We start from the raw sequence: 22,388 nt of genomic DNA on the forward strand, positions 1-22,388 counted from the left end.
GACACCCAGAGAGAGAGAGAGTGCTACTACAACAAGGGCACAAGAGACAGACAGAGAAGGTGTTTGGCAGTGCAGAATTGTTTTCTAAAATTCATTGTAATATACAGTATACTGAAGGACATCACATCTGGGTCTCAGAGTTTTCTGATGTTTGATTTGTATATTCAAATAGAATATATTTTAATGAATCACAAAAAAGAGCAAATTTTCCGTTATTATCCAAAGCTCTTTCCTGTAACGCTTTATGTACTCAATGTTTATGTTGAGTTTTCTGTAAAATTTCAAATGTCTAAATTGTAATAAATAACATAGTGGTTTTAACCCTTGCTTTGACCCAGATATGACTAGTAGGCTTAAGAAAACAGATTTACAGTACAATACGCTTGTAAATGTATACACTGTAAAAAAAAAACAACATTTCATCGGTTCTCCTTAAAAGCTCAAGTCATGGAAGTTAGAAGGCTTTTAGAGAGCAACAGGTGTTTTTACACTGTAAAATTATGTGTTTGCTAAGCCCCGCCCTCCACAGTTACCATCACTTTACCAGTTGGACTCTTTAGTCTTGCCTAACTCAAACAGCTAAAAACTGTTTTCAGCAACATCGGTGATAGTATGCAAGTGAGCCATTGACTGTAATCAGAGGTAGACAAAGACATGCTTTTAATTTTCTTACCAGCCACCAATGATGGCCTGAGGAGAAAGGATGAGTGAATGTTAGCAGATATTTTAGCTAACAATCTACTTTTGCAATCACAATCTCCAAAGTTGCCCACTCATTCACTACTATGTACTATATATATATATGTATATATATATATATATATATATATATATATATATATATATATATATATATATATATATATATATATATATATATATATATATATATATATACGTATATAGTGGGGGCTATTTGACACAGCCCTTAGGTTTCCATTTCACAGATAGCAGGCACATTTGGGCCTGACGTGGGCAACTTGTGGCATTTATGGCTCTGTTGCGACAATGGTAAGTGCCAGAGGTTTCCCAGAGTTCATAAACTGGGCCAAACTTTTTTGGCATGTCTTTTATGAGCCAGATGTGTCCGATGTTTCAAAAGCTAGTTTTTACATGGAATAAGGCAAGTGTCGTGAGGGCCGGGTGTGGTCCAAAGGCCCAGGAAAGGGAAGCATTGGGCCATCTCTGGTGGATATGTCATCACGTTTAGGCAGCCACACTCAACTTATGTCTATACCATTAGTCAAAGCCAAATGTGGGCAAGGAAAACCACAGATATAAGCCAAGTCTGGGCCAACATTCTTTGCTATCTGAGTAGTGGGGGTCTGGGGGAAAACCCACAAGGCTGGAATTGCAACAGGGCTGACGTCCTCCTAAGTCCTCTGTTGTTTCTCCATTTAGAGTTGGCAGACGACAACTCCATACCACCTGGTGGCAGGAGTGCTCTGTGTTCACTGTCTTTCCAACCGCTAAAATTTAAATGATTGCTAAGAAAAAGAAAAAAACTAATTAGTCTGACAAGATCAGCACTGAAGGAGCTGAGATTGCTGCCATGATCCTACTTGCCGGTCGTATAAACTACAATGTTGATGGTGAATAAGTAGAAACAACTTGAACTGGAAGAGGATATCAAGATATCATCTCCTGGCTACAGCATACCCAGTCAGTACCAAGTCAACACCACATCCCACCCAGCAGTTTTATGGAGCTGTGCTGAAGTGCCATAATAAATGGCAGGGATGCGCTTCAGCCCCGGAGAGGTTCTCAGATTTTTATTAGGGGGTTCGTCCCAATGGGAACAATGATTAAAGCCCTGTAAAACCACCCCAGACTCCCACAAATGGAAACCTGTCTTATGTCCTAACTATTACTAGTAGGGGGAGGGGTTCAGTAATTGATTTTGAGACAGAAGTAGCACTTTGTCTTACAGTTCAGAGATAGTAAATAAATACCAAAAATAAAACAGCTGCTTTGTGTAAAAAATTAACTTTTCGGTGATAATTGGTACAAATATATAATTCCTTGTAAATGTACAGTCCTTCTGGAGTTCTCCAGTATATATGATGTAGCATTGATCCTCATCTGATAATATAGTTTCATTATAAATTATAATTATAATTAATATGTCACACTAGCAGTAATTATATTTCTGTACCAATATGAGAATAAAATGTGAATATGAATATGAATATTGTATCTACTGACCTGTACAATCTTACTTACAAGAAACTGTTCCCAGTGGATTAGTAAACACTAGAAATAACTGTTCTGTAAAATAATGTGCTACCAGTAAAGGCAATGATTGCTCCAAACTGTGTGTGTCGCAGCCCCCCGCCCCCATCTTTTACCTTTCCATTGTTTATGCCTTCTAGAGTCACAGATAACTGTAATCCATCTTTGTGATCTGAAGCAAAGCACACAGCTCAGTTCCTTGTGTTTCTAAGTCGAACCCATGGATTTGTTGTTTACAGCGCATTCATCATAAGAGCACCAAAAGAAATTGTACATTGTATATACTGTATATACAGCCCAAAGTGTAAGGCGTAACATGACACGACAGTGTAGTGAGAAACTGTTCACCTTAGACCAGTCCATCCTTTTTCTGTTATTTTCCACTCCATTCATATTCACCCCATTCAATATCTTATTCAGCTTCATTCAACTATTAAATACCTTTTACTTGCACTCACATCGATGTTCGTAGTATTCTGAGACCAGCCCAGTTATGTCTGAGTGGACTGGATATATTTCTATACACAGTCCTAAGTGGTGTTGTGTACAGCTGGTTTTTGCAATGCAATCTCTTATCTATGATTTCCTTTAGTAAACCATCACAACCGCTGATTTAATTATTGTAAGCCTTGATCCTATATGAACATCTTTATATCTACATGTACATTTATGAAGTCTGTAAACACAATTGTGTATTGTAACAGGCAGTGTGAGCCTCCATGTTTTAGGTGGATACTGTATCTGAGTTAATATACAAAATGCACACCATAGCTAATCATCCAAGTACCCATATTTTACAAGTGACACAATTTTAAGATGATTGGCATTGATCATTTCTCCCTTCAGTTAAATGATACAGGGTATTCTCAGTTATAAATGTTAGTCAGGACAACCAAGCACATTTGTCATCAAACTGTTGACCAGCTATCTTATAGTTTCATGTTCTGTAAAGCTGTTTTACACTATTAATATTGCTTCTTTTTTTATTGTCATAATCAGGTTAATTTATGAGTAATCACAGATTAGACAGGCCACCATCAAAAACCACCCTGACTAACCATCATACAGTATTTAGGCATACAAGGCCAAATAGAAGGGTTCTTTGACAGTCTTAAAAGTTTTTAGGCAGGATTGGTAAAAATATGAATCATCACGGTTAAATAGTACCCCAGGCATGAAAATAAAATAAGATATTCAGTAGCTGTTCTGGAAAAAAGGAAGTCATTTTTTTAAATGTGACAGCTGGGTATGTAGGACCACTGGATGAAGGTGATTTTTTTTCATTTTTCTTTTTTGGTGTCCAACTTCATTCATGCAGCCATTAAAAAATGAGAGTTGACTAGGTGAGGTAAATCTCTCCCAGTGAGTCTGAGAAATTCTAGCCACAGGCTTGTAGCCGCCCAGTGAATCCTCCTCCCCTGATGCGTAATGTCACTTTAGCAGTTGGAGCCGGCAGGTGTGTAGTTACTCAGCTCCCTCCGGATGGTGCTAAAGGGCGAGAGCTCCAACTCCGTAGTGCACTCATGTTCGTTATCGTCACTGGCCGTGGCTGAGGAGGGGGCGTTGTTACAGCAGCAGCAGCAACAGCAGCAGTCCATGAAGGCCCTGCCCAGTGGGCGACACAGGAGAAGCAGGAGGGCAGGCGTCACGGCGGCCCGGCAGAACAGAAGCAGCTGGGAGAGAAGGTGTAAGACGGACATGGTGTGCTCAGGAACACCAGCTGCCATGTATGCAGAAACTATGTTGCAGATGTTCTCAGGCACCACACATGCACCGTAGACTATCGCCAGTGCCACAACCGTGCAGTTCATCTGGCTCTCTAGCCGTATCTGCTTCTTATTGCTGCGCACGCTGGCCTGCTCTGCGTGCCGGATTTTGCGTGCCGTCACCAGTGAGCATCCAATGGTGAAGAGGGTTGGAAGGCAAAAGTAGCAGCCAAAGCACCACCACAGCCGGGCCCCCTCATAGGTCAGGCCTAGCACATAGAGCATGTCAGGCAGTGAGGTGGATATCCTGATAATACAGCGTTCCTCTAGGGGCTCGTCCGGGAGTCCTGTATCCTCCTTCACTAGCTGTCGAATGAGGAGCTCTGGGAGGGCCAAGAGCAGTGCACCAATCCAAATGACTGCGAGCTTGGCGGTTGTAGATGTGCAGTTCTCTATCATCTCATAGTACATCTGGACGTTGGTGGCTGCACGGAAGCGGTCGATGCAGAGAGCGCACAAGGTGAAAGTAGTGACACCCAAGGAGGCCACCTGAGGAAACAGAAAATAATTCTTAAAACCTCATGATTACCTTTATTTTAGTCAATGGTGCATTTAGTGTTGAAGCATTAGTCTCAAGGACTTTACTGAGTCTTTGAGTTTTCTTCATTGAATTACCTCAAAAGCATTGTTCATTATAGTGCTCAAAGCTGGAGCTTAAAATTGATAGCCTTCAATTACAGCAGCATCCAGAAGGACTGATCCAGGCAGACTGATCTGCATGCAATTGTAATACCACTGTGAAGCTTTTCTGAGTTACAGTCAAGGCTGTGATTAATAAATAAAAACAAATTGCTTTCTATTCTCCAACAGAACGTGTTTTATTGCTTAGAAATAAGATATAGCTGTAAGTAAAATAAAGATTCCTTCTTCATCTCACAGCAGGGCTCTCACTAATGGTATATGCTCTAAGGCATACCTGACATTGGTGGAATCACAAGCAGTGGAGCAACAGAAAAACAATAGAGGGCTCCAAGGTCTTATTAGCACTGTAGTGCCCCTGAAAGTGTGTGTGTGTGGAGAGACAACATCAAAGCACAGACAGAAAGACAAGAAATCTCACATTTAGTGAGGGGGAAGATGATTCAACGTTTAATGTAGCAGCTAATTTTCCTCAGTGGTCATGATATAACAAGTCTACAGAGCACAAAATATCTGCAGCATGTGAAAGCATCTGTTTGGGTTAACAGACACTTTGGCAGAGGGCAAATTGCAAAATGTTCCTCTGCAGCTGGACTGGCTATGCACTTCTTCCCAGCATCAAATCCCCACCCTGTGTTGTGTTCTTCCCCTCTGACTCTCACTTATCTCTCTTTTGATTTCCTCCCCCTCGCGTCTCCGCACCGTCTGTTGCTCTTGCTAGACCCCTCCCTCCCACCATCCCTCACTTCTTATCAAATTTAAGTACAGCAGCCAGATCCCCAGATGGCCCTAGCGAGCCTCAGCTTTACTGCTGTAAACACACACTTCTTGCACAGATATAGATGTTCACACATTGCAAGATGTTCTGGGTATGCAGACTAGATACACAAACAGAATGACCCTGACACACATGGAGGTCCTAACCAGGCTAATGAAGGGCATCCAAATGGAACTACAAAGAGTAAGTGGGGTGGAAAAAACACCTACAGGCTCCAGCAGAGTGAACGGAGACTGCAGATTGACTCTTTGTTCAAAAAAGGTTTACTTGCCATCATGCCTGCACATATCTAGTAATGAGTCTTTTAGCCAAATCAGCACAATAATTAAACACTATATTATATTTGTCACACGTATATGATGCATTTCTTTTCTGTATGCAAATGCTCATCTTTCAAGCACCTTGGTTTTGTTTGGTTCCACTGCATCAGCAAATTGCTGGTAATGTATTACTCACGTGAACCAGTTCTTTAAAGTTATTACACATTACCCATTACTGAGAGTCTGGGATTTGGAGACATGGTCTAGTTTTCTCCAAAAAAGACTAAAGAAAAAAACATGTAATGTCCTGCATTGCTCTGTTCACTACATTGTCAATTTCAATTGTCAACACAGCTATCATTCTCTGAAGCCCCATTCGCACAGTCAGTTCATTCTGCCTCTGTGATGCCTTTATTGTGCCCGGCTGCGCTGTGTAAATGCCACGGAGACAGAACAGCACAACATTTTGTTTTGCAGCTGTTAGTATAAAGAGCGCAAAATGAGCGCTGTATGAATTGGTGTACTAGGGGCGCAACGTAGACTTCAAAGTCCACACAGAGAATGAAATCAGTTCGATAAGAGATGCCGGTCTAAGAATACCAATCAAACCGACAAGAAAACTACATTTATGGAATGAGTGAATAAATAAATAAACCAACAGGTTTTCATCTACAGTGGTCTGAGACTTGCCAGACTGGATATATTATTATTTTGTCACTCAACCTGGGGTGGTAACTGTTGGGTAAACCCAGTTGTTGTGCTTAGCAACCCAGAGGAGCCTCCACCATCTGAAACCAGGCCATTGTTCTTCTCCTGATGTAGCTGGCTGGCATCTTCCTCCTGCAGCCAGGGAAGCTCCCTAAGTGTGGGCAATATAGGGGAAATCGAGCCCAGCACTACTTTATGCGTTGCTATTGGAATTTATTCAGCAGCTAATGATGAGAGATATTAGTGACTTGGTGCTAACAGTGGACTGCAAGGTAGGGGAAGGGCACCATCTTTAAATTGCTTTCTGAAAGCACACAGATGGGATCTAACATTACGCCTTTGTGGGGTCACTTTGAAGTCATAGCTGGAGAAAATAAAGAAACGATTGGCAGTACATCTTAATTAGGTGACTTCAATGTGAAACTGGCTTGAAATTACTGCATTTTAAGGGGTACATAAGTAGTGCAGTGGTTGCATTTTGTACATAAAGTAGCGTTTTAAGCCAGATCAAGATGGTTTTACATAGTTCATTGATCCACTTTTATATGACAAACATTTAGATCATAAATGTCTCAACTTCTCCATGCTGACTGGCCATACAATTATGAAAACCCAAAATACCCCTCAGGTGCAGATGCACAGGTGCTGGCATGTGGTGAATATTTCATGGCTTGAACAACAGGGCTGGAATGACTTTAAAGGCTATCATGGAGGCCTGGAAAACCCAGCTTTGATCAGTGTGTCGGGGTGGAGAGCAAGGGCAGGATGAACAAGTGGAGCTTTGTACTGGAGGGGAGAAGAGGGAGCAAGATGGTCCCAGAGTCAGGGCAGATGAGGCAATAATAAATGAGATAGTGAGAGACAACAAAGCATTGGAGAAGAAGAAAAGATAATATGTGAATGAAGGAGTGCGAAATGTTTGAGGGAATGCAAAGACAGGACGAGCAAAATAAGCCATGACATCCTGAGTATGATAAACAACTCTAATGTGGCAGATGTTCCCAACAGCAGCCTTGACCCTGTCATGTTCACTTTACCTGCAGGCGGAAAACAGTCTGATGGCCTCAGGCCTGCAACTGTTCTGGACAGCACCGACAGAAACTCAAAATGTTTCATGTTATTGTAAATTCACTTCAATTTCACTACAGTTTTTACCTTGTATTTTACCGTCTACTCCTACATATTCTACCGTCTACTCCACTAAATCTAATAGGCCTTATTTATCATTTTAAAAAACGAAATACAATTAAAGGTTCAGCTGATGGTTTCCAACAGATTTGGTTTCAGATGAATTACATTAACAATCAGAATCAGACAATTAATCCACCTGATGGTGAGTTTCTCTCCAATTTTTTCCACCTCCATCTCGGCAAATGACTGATCAAGTGATCAAATATTTTCAATAAAAACTTGAAATCCATAATATTATTTTGAGCCTATATCCATTCAATAATCTCATCTTTTTAAAATATTTTCAAAGTTAGTCTGGTCAGCCATTCCCATTCAAATTATTTGATGTAAAATACATCTGGTACCCTTCTCAGTCATTTGAACCGGTACAGAACATACCAAACCAATCGCAAAGAGCGAATCAAGGGAGGGCTACATGTCATGGCTCATCAAGTGTTTAAGAGCCACAATTCAAAACAACCAAGATGCTGTAGAAATGCTAATAAAACAAGTTTTTACTGGGAAACATTAGCATTCCTGCTCCACTCCACACACACCATTTTTGATGCCTTTTGTTGATAGCGGCCTGGTTTTCAATCTGCCTACATCGCATGCTTCGTTTCTCTGATTGATTGTACTGTATGTCTATACAATGGTGTCGAGAAGAAGTTTCTTTTGCCTCTGTTAGCACTGTTCCTTGGTAATCATGGTCAAATCCAGATCTATTATTTGTATTGAAGAGAAACATAACTAGGATGGCAGGCCAGGCTAGTTCAAGGTAACTTTACAAGCAGTCATTCAAAACCAGCCAACATCTCCGGTGCTAACAGCAATAACATACTGCTGAATTAACCTTATATAATAATGTATCAGAGGGCCAATCCAGTACTTATTTTAACAACCTCTTCGTTCTGCTGCACTTGCTCTGCCCTTCCCGACCACTCAGATCAGCTGACCAGCTGCTCTGGGATGTACAAAGGACACAGCGAAGGCTTGGTGGGGGGGGCAGGGTGTTTCCTGTTGTGGCTCCCAAATTGTGTAATCGTTGTCATTGTGTGTCAGACAGGTTTCTTTTTTGGCAAGTTTTAAATCGGCTCTTAAGACTCACATTTTTGACCAAATGTGAGATTCATTTTTAATGTATTTTATTTTGTTTTTATTGTCTGACTTTCCTGTTTTTATTTGTTTTCTTTATCTTATTCCAAATGCATTTTATTTATAAGTTCAGCACTTTGGTTGGTGTTTGTGGTTTTTTAAGTTCTTTATAAATGAAGTTGGCTTTGATGAGTTAGCGTGAATACATGAATTAAATTTAGCTGCTAATATTTCTGTTCTTGGGTAAGATTCGAGAGGAAATGATTTCAATTGTAAATTATTGTTTTTCATATTTTTGCTCTGCACTGGTTCTTTTCAAAATAAAAAATAACTAACATTTCTTCCACAGTTATAAATAAAAATGAAACCCTCTGAGTAAATAGAGACAAAACTGACCAAGTTGAATGGTTCAATACTAATTATATTTTACCTCAAGATCAGAAGACTAGTTCCATTCATGAACGATCCACAGTTCAAAAGCTGAAACAAACTAGCTGGTTAGCTAAACCAGCTATTTAGCTAAAGAGTGAAATTCTGGGGAAATGGCCAAAACTTCTTGCGACTACAACACAATCAGCATACTAGCACCTTTGTTTAAGAATCCAAGCTAAATAAAACTGAAACTTTACCCTGATAAAATCTGTATAGTTTGTTGTTATGACAATTTGGCTCCAACAGATGCTAACAGTCTTAGCTAGCGAACAAATATGTGGCTTTTCCAACATTGTAGAATATTTGTTTAAAGTACAATTTGGCCTTTTAGTTATTGTATTCAATTTTAAAACCAAAGCCATGAACACAAACTTCTCAATCTGCAGCTGCAGAGCACGTTCTTCGTGTTATGGTCGTCCATCTGTGCAGCAGGTGAGGAGGACACTTTGGTCTGGTGTCGTTTTTAATAATGGCCCATTAACCTCTTGATTAAAGGGTTTTTGAGAGCTGGTGGCACAAGGGCTCACGTTATTAATTGCATCTTAACAAGGACTGGTGGAGCATGTGAAACAACAGTGTGACTACAACCACCGTCAGGAGTAATGGATGTTATTATGTGATGAATGGGCTGATGTCAGAATGCAACAATGCACTGTCTCAAAGTAATGATGCTGGGCAAGAACAGCTATTCCACCTGTGGTACTTATTCCAGGTTGACTGTGTGACCCAGTGCAGCTTTGAGGGGACCATAACTCTAACCAGAGAGGCCATGCCTCTGACAGCAGCCATCAGTCAGCTGGACTGCAGGTCCAGAGAGAGAACTAATGAGCGGTAGCAAGAAAACCCATTTGTGAGTGGGAATGTGTGTCTGTCTGCATGTCTCCACAATCATGTCAAATTATCAACATTTTTGGAAGAGTGTGTTTAAGAATATACAGTCTCCTTAAAGGGATATCTTTCCTTAAAATGGGCATGTGTGAAGTAGGTTATAATCAATACGAAGTTCTTTCATGAGTACATTTTAACAGCGAGGACTACGAAGAGCAGTATTAAATGAGTGCTGTCCCAATTTAAAACTGCTGTTTAGCTTACTGATTCTTTTCGTCGGACGAAAAGAATGGAAAATTAAAATTGAAAAAAAAAAAATTGCAAAGCCAAGGACAAAATTAACTTCATTAAATAAAACTGTTGTGCTCTGAACAGCATTGACAATTGCAAACTTTCTTCTTAGGCTGCATCAACTGAGTTACTCCCATGTTATTGCCAAGATCTGACTCTTTGTTGACTGTAATTTCATCATCTATGTGTCTAATCTCACAACCATTTTTTAAAATACCGCTGTCTTCTTGTTGACAGAAGACATAAATGAGTGTCCACCACTACAGTCACGTTGACAAGATGGCAGCTATTACTATTACAATGTTCTCATTGTTATGAGCTGTCACCAGGAGTGACAGTGAAAGCACTCACGCTCTTAAAATAGTAAATGTAAGGGCACCCAAAGACAATTGTCCCAGCAATCCCAGAGTAGATTCCACTGTTTGCTACTTGGATGTAGCTAACACACCTCATTTATATTTCTACATAGCAATGAAAGCTACCAACGTGTAGGGTCATTCATTGTTGCTATTTATGCTTGCATATTGTAGTATGTGTTGCTCTGTCATTACACCACCATTACACCAATGCTACTGTAGGTGCAGGAAAATTATGACGAATTAATAGTGCAAAATACCAAAAAGGGAGAAGAACAATGCCACCACGGGGCCCACTCGGATATATTGCAATCCGCATTCCATTTGTTGAGAAGAGCTTGTCAGAGTACCGCAGGGGAATTTTAGAAATCATAATTATTTAGATACACCAACAGTTTTAGGAGCACTCTGAGTTACACACTCTAACAAGGCATCAACATGTCTCAACAGCCTCAGTTAGTTACTGAATTGTGTCACATGACATTGTATTTTTACAGATAATTGTTTGTTGCAGCCCTACAGCTGAATCTCCTACACGTGGAGGAATTTTCAGTCTCCTTACAAGAAGTTTCCTTTATTGAAACCAAACCCTTGTTTATGAGACACTTATATAAGTTGTCAGGTTTTCAGACCAAAATTAGTAACATTCTCCTTTTTTCGTTGTAACTAAATCTACAGTATTGTGAATAAGGGTTGCAAAATTCCGGGAATTTTCAAAGTTGGAAACTTTCCATGGGAATTAACGGGAATATATGGGAATTAACGGGAATATATGGGAATTAACGGGAATATATGGGAATTAACGGGAATTAACGGGAATAAATAAGAAATTTACAGAATTGAAGGTTGGCCCTTAACAGGGAACTTAATATATAGTTGGGGGAAATATATTGTAGCATAGTCTTGGCTAAAACAACCAGATTTAATGCAAGTACACTCCTCATCACATGCACACAGCACATTGCTTACTGCAGGGCTATTGAGGCCACGCCCCCTACAGGCACTGTGCATTCCTCCATCACATGCACAGGTGATTTCTTGAAGCCTGGAGGCCACACATTTGAGCTCAAAGCACAAGACTATTGAAGCCACACATTTGAGCCCACGGACTATATAAAGTCAAGTAAGTTTTGATAATATTATGGGGTAAATATATTTGATCTATAATGGTATTAATGTTTAACTTGCATTACTTTTTGATTGGGTGGGGGAGTGGGGTTAGTTAGTATTTACTCAACATTCATGTTTTTGTTGTTCATTAAAATAATTGTTCATACAAGAATAAAAACTAAAGTTCTACTCAAATAAATCTGTTGAAATGTCATGTTTTTGTATTATCTTGCATGGATATCTGCTTATGACAAAATAAATATTTACATTTATGTTTGGATATGATACAGTTTGTTTAAATTACCCCCAATTTCCAGTTAATTCCCATAAATTCCCAATAATTCCCATAAATTCCCATAATTCCCATGGAAAGTTTCCAATTTGGAATATTTCCAAAATTCCCCAGCTTAACTTCCCATGGAAAGTTTCCGGAAAGTTTCCGGAAATTTACCGGAAATTTTCCACCCCTTTGCAACCCTAATTGTGATGCTTTCTTTCCTGCTCTAGATTGAGCAAAAATATTCTCAACACACATTCAACTTGCATTTAAATCTAGCCGCTTACTGAGTGAACTGATTGGTCAAAATCCGGCTTGTATAAGGTCTCCTGTGCTTGGTTAGGAGGAAGTCAGACTCGTTCTCTTACAAAGATAGATGAGAGTGGAGGCAATGTCAGACTGATCAATCTGTCTGATATCAGACAATTGAACCGGAACGCTTCAGTGGATGGGATTCTCCGGCTGTCGTGGAGATGGTTTTGACGTTATCAGATGACATGAGCCTGGAATTTTAAATGCTACAAGTAGGTGGCCATGTGATGAGAATTTTTTATGAAGATGCTGCTTGCAAGTGCTAGAATTCAGTTTACTCTTCTACTCTGTAATAACTTTCTTCTTCAGATCAGTCTTCATCTGAGTGACTTTTGAAAGTAAAGGAGTTAATCAATACTTCTGTGTTCCTCCACTAAGATGAACAGACCTGGCATGTTCGGACTATAAGTGCTGTTGTCTTTTCTTCCAGTGAATTAAATGTTAGCGCTAAATTTCATTATTTCTGTGTCAGTCCTCTGTAATGGGACTCGGGCTGTTTCCTTCCAGGAAACAAATTTATCTTCCACAAAATCATATCCTAACCTGTGGCAGATTTCCCCTGGACGAAAAAAAGAAAGTGAATTCTGCTCTCAGTGTGTAATAGCTGCTGGAAGAATCTCGTCGCGGGTCATTGACTCCTGCCTGGAAGCGTGCCGTTGGCGGGATACGAACAACAAAAGCCCTCATACAATACCCTGCACAAATCTGTGAAGGCTTGCAACATGCTGACCCGGTCCAAGGTGATCTGAAGCTTCAACATCATAATTATCCAGTAAATAGTTCACATTTACTTGGTTAACAATCAATTTAGTTAATTGCGCCCAACAGCAATTGCAATCATGATGAAAAGCTGATGATACTTCTCAACATTTGGAAACATAGTATCTTCTTAATTCATGGACACAGATCCTACCATCATGCATAATGTAAAGCTGCTAATTACATACTCTGAATAATTTACATGTATTAACAATAATTCATCTGCCTCATAAGACAAGTTGAGAATATATTTTGTCTGCACTGTATACGCTGTAATCACATGAGCACATGAAGAAAGTGTGCCTGTGTGTGGCCAGTGCTTTCATACTACTTGTAAGAGTGTGTGCTATGCGTGTGTGTGTGTGCGTGTGCGTGTGCGTGTGCGTGTGTGTGTGTGTGTGCGTGTGTGTGTGTGTGTGTGTGTTCCCCCTGGGGCTTGTTTCTAATCACAGATAGCTGATGCATAGGAAAGGAGGGGTTGGGGGCTTGAACAGCCGCGGGCAGTGATCTGTAGTGGCAAGGCCTTCCCGCCCATCTGGAGCATCAGCACACTCTACTGACTTTGTGTATGTGTGTTACTGTGCGTGTGTGTGTGTGTTTACGGGATAGTTAGTTAGCTAGAAACGACAGGCGGACGTGTAGCACGGGGATGGGAAGAGATAAGGACTTGCAGTGAGAGACGTGTCCTATTTTTATGGACTGTATTCAGAGAAGAGGAGAATGGTGGATATCTCATAAAAGGTTGTCTTGGAAGTTATTATTTTGGAACATATCAAAAGAAAACTCAAATTTCATCTAGGCTCTCTCTAGCTTCTTTGAAATTGTCTTGAAAGTCTGCAAAAGCCTCAAAGCGCAGCCAGCATGTGTGTGTGTGCACGTTTCGACTGTGTAGCTGGGTATCGAATGTGTCAAGCTGATGCATGTCCTGCCATTACCACCTTTTTCGAAACCATGCGTGCCTACCTCTGCTTCTATCTGGCTCTATGCAGTCCTGTTCTGCCTCCTCTCTTTTTCTCTTTGCTTTCCCTCCACCAGTCTATTGTTCTGTCTCTTTCCTGCCCTCCTTCAATAGTCTGTTTGTCTCCCTCCCTGCAGAAGACCAGTGTACCATAGCAGATGTGGCCTACCATTTCTGGCAGCAGCAAAGCAAGGAGGAGAGTTCATGCCCTCTGCTTCTATAGACCGGGATTGGTATTTTTATATTTATGACATACTATGCAAGTATTAGAAACAGAGGTCATGAACCCCTCTCTTTTGTGTCTATTGATAGTACTATGTGCAAAATTGTTAGTCAACTTGTACAGACGTACAGTCCTTTTTATACACCTTTTGAACACAATATAGCATTAAAATTACTTAAATTTATTTTGAGGATATTTCTTTAAGGCGAGATGATTGCAACATAAAGCAAAAGATGAAGTTAGATTTTTAGAAGTTGGGCTTATGGGTGAGTGTGAGCTGCAGCCGACTCCTTAACCCTTAATTGTCTTTTCAGATAACACCTAAAAGTGTACAAGATAATATTTTGATTACTTCAACATGATTTCCCATGGCACAACTGGCACTGTTGTTCTAAAACCTTTATATATCAAGCACCTCCATACCACCACAAATCATGGCTTTTGAAGCAGCCGAAGAAACCAGATGGTCCCTTTTGAGCCAAAGCACAAAGCATCCCTTTTTTCCAAATAAAGTTTGGCCTAAGAGAAGGTGGAGTTATAACCATGCTAGAATTTGAACTTGTGTATGTGCATGCAGCGACAGACAATGATTTCCAGAAATGCTCCAAAGCCCATGAAGTAATTTACACAAGAAGATCAGGTCTGTTTTTTATGACAGTGTTTCCCGAGGGCCCAAAGATTCCCACCGTTCAGTATTGGATTCCAACCTCCATCAGTACATAAAGAGATTTTCCTCAATTCCCTGGATTGTGTCTGATCCCTCCAGTGGCTTGCAGACGGAGGCAGAAACCCATCCTCATATTCTCTAAGACATGCATGTTAGGTTACTTGGTTATTATGAACCGGTCACTGTCAATAAATTATGATGCGAAACAGGGTTTCATCCGTTTGTCCATTAAGTCCAGGGTCACGAGGAGGCTGGAGTCTATCAGTGAGAGACTGGATAACCCCCTTGACAGGCTGACGACCACACTCACCCTCACAAATAACGTGGACTAGGTAAGGAAGCAAGATTACATGGACAAAACCCACGAGGATGTGAAGAGAACAAGCAAACTCCACGCAGAAGGGATCATTGCACATCAATATGGGGGGATTATAGAGGTTATAAAAGTCTCATAACATGAAACCAGCACTGTCAAATTAGAAAACATCTATGAATATATATTTTCAATCAATGCAGACAACAAAGGCTCAAATATAGAGAACATACCAGTATGGTGCTGCTGTTACTGGGACTGTATAAGCACTAATGAGAAGGCATCTACAGGGAGTTTCTAGATTTATGTCCCATGAAGACAACTGCTAATTAGCTGTAGATCAGGTTACAGTAAAACATGTGACCACATTGATGTTTATTTGCTTATAAAAAGGCTAATTTGGCTGGACCATAAATACATTTGCAATAATTACAAATCTCATGAGCATGACTAATTTCAGGATCAGAATATAGTGTTTGTTTGTCCTATTGATGCATATTTCTTTGTTTTAGCCGAGTCACATGTCCTTACTTAATGAAACTGCTATGTGATACAAAAACAGCAGGTACCAATGAGTTTTTCTTGAGTGTGCTGCCTGGACAGGCACAGAACAACAGCCAATCTGAGATAATTCAGCCCGGCTGTCACCTGAATTTTGTTTTTTTGCAGAATTCTCGCAATTTACCAGCAGTGGTTTCTCACATCTAACACCAGAAGATTGCTTTTTTGTTTGGGGTTTGGAGAATTCCACACTCCACTGAACACTGAATAAAACAAGGTTTACTGAAGGCCGCACCACGGGACGCTTCTCCCTCAGCGGACGCTCATACATTATCTATAAAATCTTTTGATTTTGCACTCATGTCTGTGGTGTTTGTGCTTTAAGTGCATATGCACACTGAGTCTGTGCGTCTTCATTTTGAATGTTTGTGTCTCCTGTGAGTCGGTTTGGGTTAAGTGAGGAATGAAGTCACTCCGTGGTGTGTGTGTGGTTGTGTGTGTGTGTTTTTCTGAGTGTTCCAGAGGGAGAGTGTTGGCCGCGGGGTGCGTAACTCACGGCCTGTTTTGACACATGCATGCACACTCACTCAGATAAACAGAGACGGGAGCTTGCGCCCATGTCCTGAGAGATGAATCCACACGTGAACAACATACAAATGAGCGCCACTTTTTTACAAACACGTTAATTGTAAAAATAGTCATTTGGTCCAGTTGCTGAAAGAGTGCTAGTTAGGATAGTGAATAATGTCCCGTGGTCCTCGGTGGATCATATGTGGTAACACAGGGAGGGCGTCAGTTTCTCTCTGATCCCACACCAATTAAAGCACATGCAGTCATAATGTCTGTGCCAGAAAGCCGACTGTGCAACAGAGCAACAGCCAGTAAGGGCATATTATCAACAATAAAATTGCAATAACGACACTGTCAATGGGCCTTTGCCCTTATAATTCTAACCTGCAGCATTGCTAAGATGCTAAAACCTGAGGGATGATCAGCCGGCACATCTTGTAATACCATTTTATCCCACTAGAGGTGCATTTCATGGTATCTTACTGTATGTCTCCTGGTATTGCTGCATGGAGTGGCTTTGAAGGTCATTTCACAAGTCATGCTCATATTCACATATGGTGAACATAAAAATGTGCCTCTGCAACTGTATCCCAGAGCTAGTTTTAACAACATGAAATCAAAGCAAACTGAATCCACTCTGAGCTTTCATTCCACTTCACTGACAGTATTATTGCCATCAGCAGCAGAACTGATTACATTTGAGCCGTGGCATTAATGAGTCATTTAAACAAAACTGTACAAAGATGTGTTTTTGAAAGCTACAGATTCCTGCCTCTGATAATCAACCTCATGATGCCCCCATTGCCTTGGCCAACGGGTCAAAAGCCGGATATATGGGAGGGGCTGTGCCGATCTCGGCACCTGACGTAAAACCAAAGCACAACAATCTCCTACAGCAACCCCGAAAAGGCAAAAGCCCGAAGATTTTCTTTGCTTATGCTGTTTTATGTCGAACTGGGACCAATATTTGAATGCAACAAGTGTCCCTTCAAGGTTTAGCTGATCTTCTTCTGAATAATTTCTACCAAAATTGTCTTATAAAAAAGGATCTGATAAAACAAATATGTAAAAAATGCCCTCATGTCAAAAATAAAAAAAAATTGAGAGACTCCAGCAAAGTCTCTGGACGGCTGGCTAGTCTGTCCAACTCTTCCTTAGTGAACAGGCATGAACCATTCATAAGATGTGGCTTCACAGGGGGGTTCTGATCATTTGTACTTCTATTGCTAAAAGCTATTTATATTTCAAGCCATTTTATCTTGCATGGCTTATTTTTCAGTTATTTGCTGTTAAGTTTTGTAATCACCTGCTGTAACATGAGATTTTCCTGTTTTCAGAGAACATCCTTGCATCTGTCTTGCATAACTACGACCAGATGTTAAGGTGCACCTTAAAATATCTGACGTCAGTCATATTGTGCTTTGTCATTAAAACCTTTAAGAACTACCCACTGAGCTGAAATCCAAAAACCATCTCCCTTTTTTAACTATTTGAAACAAGTTATGCTTATGACAGATAATACATATGGATAAATGTATTTTAGTAGTAAACAGTAGCAGCTCTTTAAAGAGGAAGATGATGAAGAAAGAGGAAAAAAATTGCTTAATGGTAAGAGCCAATCTGGAAGTGGTAAAAGTAAAAGCAACATTACAGGAGCCGAAATAAACAAAAATGAAGAGCTCAAATAAAAAAATAAATTGACAAAGTTGTGTAACCCCCTACAGGCTTCCAGCACCTTTCCTGCCTGTTGTACTACTTCATGCTCAAGGGTGGAGGCAAAGTTGAGCTCTTCGGAGAGCTGGAGAACATCAGGCTTCTTCCTCACATCTAGTTTCCACCTACTTTATATTTATTTCACTGTGTTATTTTTTTTTAACCTAAATTGTCTGTGAGTTTCTTCTTTTTCTAACTTTTGCTGCCTTTAACCCTCCTCGAGGCTGGTTGCGTCATTAGCGATTCAAAACAAGCTTAAGACCCCTGGGATGGAAAGACTTCTTTTACACAAAAGACATTGAGAGGCTCAATCTGACACTGGTGTGATTACGGTTGCTAAGCACACAAAGGGAAGGCATGAGCTGCTGTAAACAGCTCACCTTGCAGATCCTTACAACTCATAATAGAGGGCGGGACCTGAATGAATTTTATTACAGGAAGGAACCATTAGATCTTATAAAAGAATGAATGTAGGAGAGTGGGTGTCACGTCACCCGGTGCTTTTTGGTGTGTTTTTGAATGCCTTGAGGGATAAATGAAACTGTGTTGCAGCAGGTTTTGCAGGAAACAGTATGTTGCTGGCAGAGGTGTTTTGTTGTGATTGTGCCTATACTTTCAAGGCCTGTCAGGGCTTTTAAAGCGAAACTTCACTCAAATTAGACTCATGTATTCAGTGTATTCAAGATATCTACTTGTCCCACAGCCAAGGGTCCACCAGACATGTTTCTATTGCCACTTAGGAGGTGTGATCACAATCAGACATATTGGATAAATGACACTGATTAAGCATCTTTACTGGATAAAGGCTTTAGGGAAAATGCTTCTGAGACCAAAGAGACAGAATTACCTCCACGTAGGGCACCACTCTGCAGGTAAACTCCCCCATCAGCCAGGACTTTGTCAGTTCATGGAAAACCACCATGGGTAGGCAGAAGAAGATGAGCACAAAGTCCCACACGGCCAGATTGGCCAGCAGCGAGTTGGAGATGCTTTTCATGTAGTAGTTCTGGCACACTATGCAGAGGATGGCGATGTTGCCGGCGATGCCCACCAGGAAGATGACCCCGGACACGCAGGTGATGGCGTACGCGCCAAAGGTCTCGCTGGTCACCGGGTAAAAAGGGTTCTTGATCTCATCCCCGAAGTCCTGCGAGCCGGGAGGGGTGATCGGCGTGGCGTCCCAGGGGTTCTCCTCCCTGACGGTGTAAAACTCGGCCCTCCTTGTAAACAGGTCAAAGGGCAGGTCGGTGGAGGTGAGGGCCACCGGCTTGGGCAGCGGTTCCCACGGCGACGCGTAAGCCTGAGCCATGACCGCAGGGCTTTTGTCCTGTCTGTTTCTCCCCCTCTTCCAGGCTTTTTTCTGCTCATCTTTTGTGCCTCTCGTGTGCCTGTCTCCCTCCTCCAGCCCCCCTCGTCCCATTAAGGGAGACTTGTTGTGGCGTCCACCTGCTGGCGTTCCGCTCAGAGCTCCATTCAACTTTATCCTCTTGTTGTGGTGGCGCGGCGCGTCCCAGTGGGAGACGCCGCCGGGATCCTCCGCGGGGGTCACGCTCCTATTGAATCTGTTGTGTCTCCTCACTGGTCCCAGGGACCCCCTCTTCCCCGGGTGAGTGGAGTTGAGGCCCCCCCGGAGGAGCGCACCTGTGGCGTAGCCGGGCAGCAGCAGCGCGCGGTCCCGGGCTTGGCTTTGGCGAGGAAAAGTCCTGGAGGAGTCGCCGTCCTCCTCACGTGGAAGCTCTCCATAATTTCTCAGGGATAACAGCACATGTGTGTGGGCGAGTAACACGAATAGCGTCCCGGGCGGCAGGATCTGCATGATCCAGGAATATTCAATTCAATTTTATTTATATAGCGTCTAATACAACAAAAGTTGTCTCTAGGTGCTTTCCAGAGACCCAGAACATGACCCCCGAGCAATTATTACATAAACAATGGCAGGTCAAAACCCCCCTTAGTGGGAGAAAAGCCTTAAGCCAAACAGTGGCAAGGAAAAACTCCCCTTTGGGAGGGAAGAAACGTTGAGCAGGACCAGGCTCATAAGGGGGGACCCTCCTGCTGAAGACCAATAGATGAATATGATAATATGAGCGCAGCTTCAGTCCTCAGGGGTTCATTCCTTTTGATGGCAGCTGAAAAGATACCATTCCGATCAGTCAACACCCATGGTGGAGACGGCACAAGAGGTAAATCCAGCTGTAAAAACAAAATAAAAAAACACAGCTACATTTGAGATGTAATCTCTGCAAACTTGTGAGTAATATCCAAGCAGCAGCAGCAGCAGCAGCAGTGGTGCTCTCCTCCCCGATCACTGCCGTTTGCAAAGTCTTGACATTAAAAAGGACAGAGACGGAGGATCAGTGGCGAGATCCGGAGTGAAATAACATGCAGGGAGGGGGGTATTTTTGCATTTCCCAAAAGCGCACAAATCCGTTTCCAGCTGTTGATAAGAGCAACAAAAGAGCAGATGTGGTGGGTTGGGTCTGCAGCAGCAGCAATGCGGGTGCAGCCCAGGGTGGAAAAGCCCAGCAGGCTGCGATGCCGGAGCAGAGAGAGGAGTGAAGTGAGGCTGAAGCGTCTCCTCTTCCTCCTCCTCCTCTTCCTCCTCTGCGTCCGACGTCTCTCCTCCTTTCGCTCGCTGCAAGGCAAAAAAATGGGCTCCCCTGGCGGCTAACCCCGATCTGTCATCCCTCATCCATCACGGAGCAGAGCCCGTCTCTGCCCCCCCCACGGCAGACCAGCCTGCCACGCCCGACGAGACGCGCTAATATCCACATTTACCCCGTTTGTAAAGCCTGAATTATGGTTCTGCGTTAAATCGACGCAGCACCTACGCCGTAGGCGAGGCGTAGCCTACGGCGTAGGCTCTGCGTTGGTGTAACGCGGAACCATAAATCAGCCTTTACACTAATGTCTGCGCACAGGCGGCGCTGGGAGATCCGCCCCGGGACACGTCTAAGCATATGCAGTCTAATCTCATTTATTTAACATAACATAACGAGCCACATTGAGATTTGTTCACTTATAAAAAGAAATGTGTTGGCGTGAACAGCCCAGTGGCACTGTGTTTTTTTGCCCGTGAAAACTCTTAAAGTTATTATTTGTATCAGTGTAGAGAAACAAGTGTGTAATTGTTTCTCTACACTGATACAAATATTGTGCTTGATCTACTTAAAAAAAATAAGTCAACTTTTTGCATGAGATTATTATGTAGATCAAGAAAGACTAGTCTTTGTATAAACTACTTAATTTTTTGTATGTAAATAATACAATTTGCAAGTACAGTCAACTTAATTGTGTTACTTTATTATTATTTACTTGCAAATGAATTTTGTATATACTAAAATTTAAGTAGTTTATACAAAGACTAGTCTTTCTTGATCAACATAAAAATCTCATGAGAAAAAGTTGCCTTAATTTTTTTAAAGTAGATCAAGCAATATGTTTTTTACTGTGGTGTTCTACTTAAACAAATAAAGCATGTTTCATCTAAACGTTGGTCAATCTGCCCAATAGATTAAAATTGTTAAAGGAAAGGTAAATACAACAAGATCATTGCTTGTTGTTTGTGTGTAAATGAAAAGATTGCCTGGGATTACAGAAATTCTGCTTGTTAAGGAAAAAAAATGCACAATGTCTTGTTTTTTGAACAAATGCAGATTAAGTTCAAAACTAGATGGATTCATGTAAAGCAACAAACTTTTTTTTTATTGTTAATATCACTGATTTAAATATGTTATATTTAGAAGTTATATGTAGTAATATGTTATATTTACATGCGCTTAGACTATTTATGATAAGAACTGTGACACTCTTCTTCATCTTCTTTTAATCTTACAAATAAACACCTTTTTACCTTTCAAAACCCCTGAAAGTGATGTTCTTTTCTGATCTTACTCAGATCAGGCCTTCAGACTCTCCCCAGTTCTCTTTTCACATCTGTAGTCCTGGCTACCAGCTCAAGCCTTTCTGAAACCGATCCGCCTCTGTTGACTGTTCTGATCTTCCCCTAAACTGCAGGGGGATATGGACATTGATCTCCAGCAACACTCATCAATAACTCCAATTCATCAAACCTTACTGGCTTTATTTCAAAGGGGGGACTGACAGGAAGTAGCTTCTTGGATGATGCTGGAATTAAATTGAAACTGAGGTTTGAATCAGAGAAAAGTACTTTGGGATTCTTTAAGAAGAAGCAGCGTTTGAAGCAGAAAATAAAATGCTAAGGCAACTTGAACAGGAACTTAGACATGAGGGTTCAGAGCGTCAAGGGGTCATCTGTGGGTCATGGGCTTGGAAACTGGTGGTTTGATCCCCAGGTCAGATGCACAGGTACTCAGAGAGAGTTGAGGATGGGGAGACAGCAATCTTCCAGAGGCAGTGGGATGCTCTCAGCTATTTTCTGCTTGAGAACCTTTGGTCCTTGCATTAAC

The 22,388-nt window shown here is 41.4% G+C and overlaps 1 protein-coding gene across 1 annotated transcript; it reads right to left on the reverse strand.

Moving 5' to 3' along the window:
• Positions 1-904: 904 nt before the first annotated feature.
• On the reverse strand, positions 905-20,529 carry gpr37b (G protein-coupled receptor 37b). Its single transcript, XM_061714797.1, has 2 exons — positions 18,806-20,529; positions 905-4,487 (listed from the first exon to the last, which is right to left on the reverse strand). The coding sequence occupies exons 1-2, from the start codon at positions 19,772-19,774 to the stop codon at positions 3,669-3,671; spliced, it is 1,788 nt and encodes a 595-aa protein (XP_061570781.1). The 5' UTR covers positions 19,775-20,529; the 3' UTR covers positions 905-3,668.
• Between the last annotated feature and the right edge of the window lie 1,859 nt (positions 20,530-22,388).

The sequence above is a fragment of the Cololabis saira genome, chromosome 23, assembly GCF_033807715.1.
Source record: "Cololabis saira isolate AMF1-May2022 chromosome 23, fColSai1.1, whole genome shotgun sequence".
NCBI classification, from domain to species: Eukaryota; Metazoa; Chordata; class Actinopteri; order Beloniformes; family Belonidae; genus Cololabis; species Cololabis saira.

Coding starts and splice junctions, on each gene's coding strand:
- gpr37b (XM_061714797.1), bottom strand. CDS start 19,774: ATGCAGATCCTGCCGCCCGGGACGCTATTCGTGTTACTCGCCCACACA. Junction 4,488..18,805: donor GAGTGGTGCCCTACGTGGAG/GTAATTCTGTCT, acceptor CTGTTTCCTCAG/GTGGCCTCCTTGGGTGTCAC.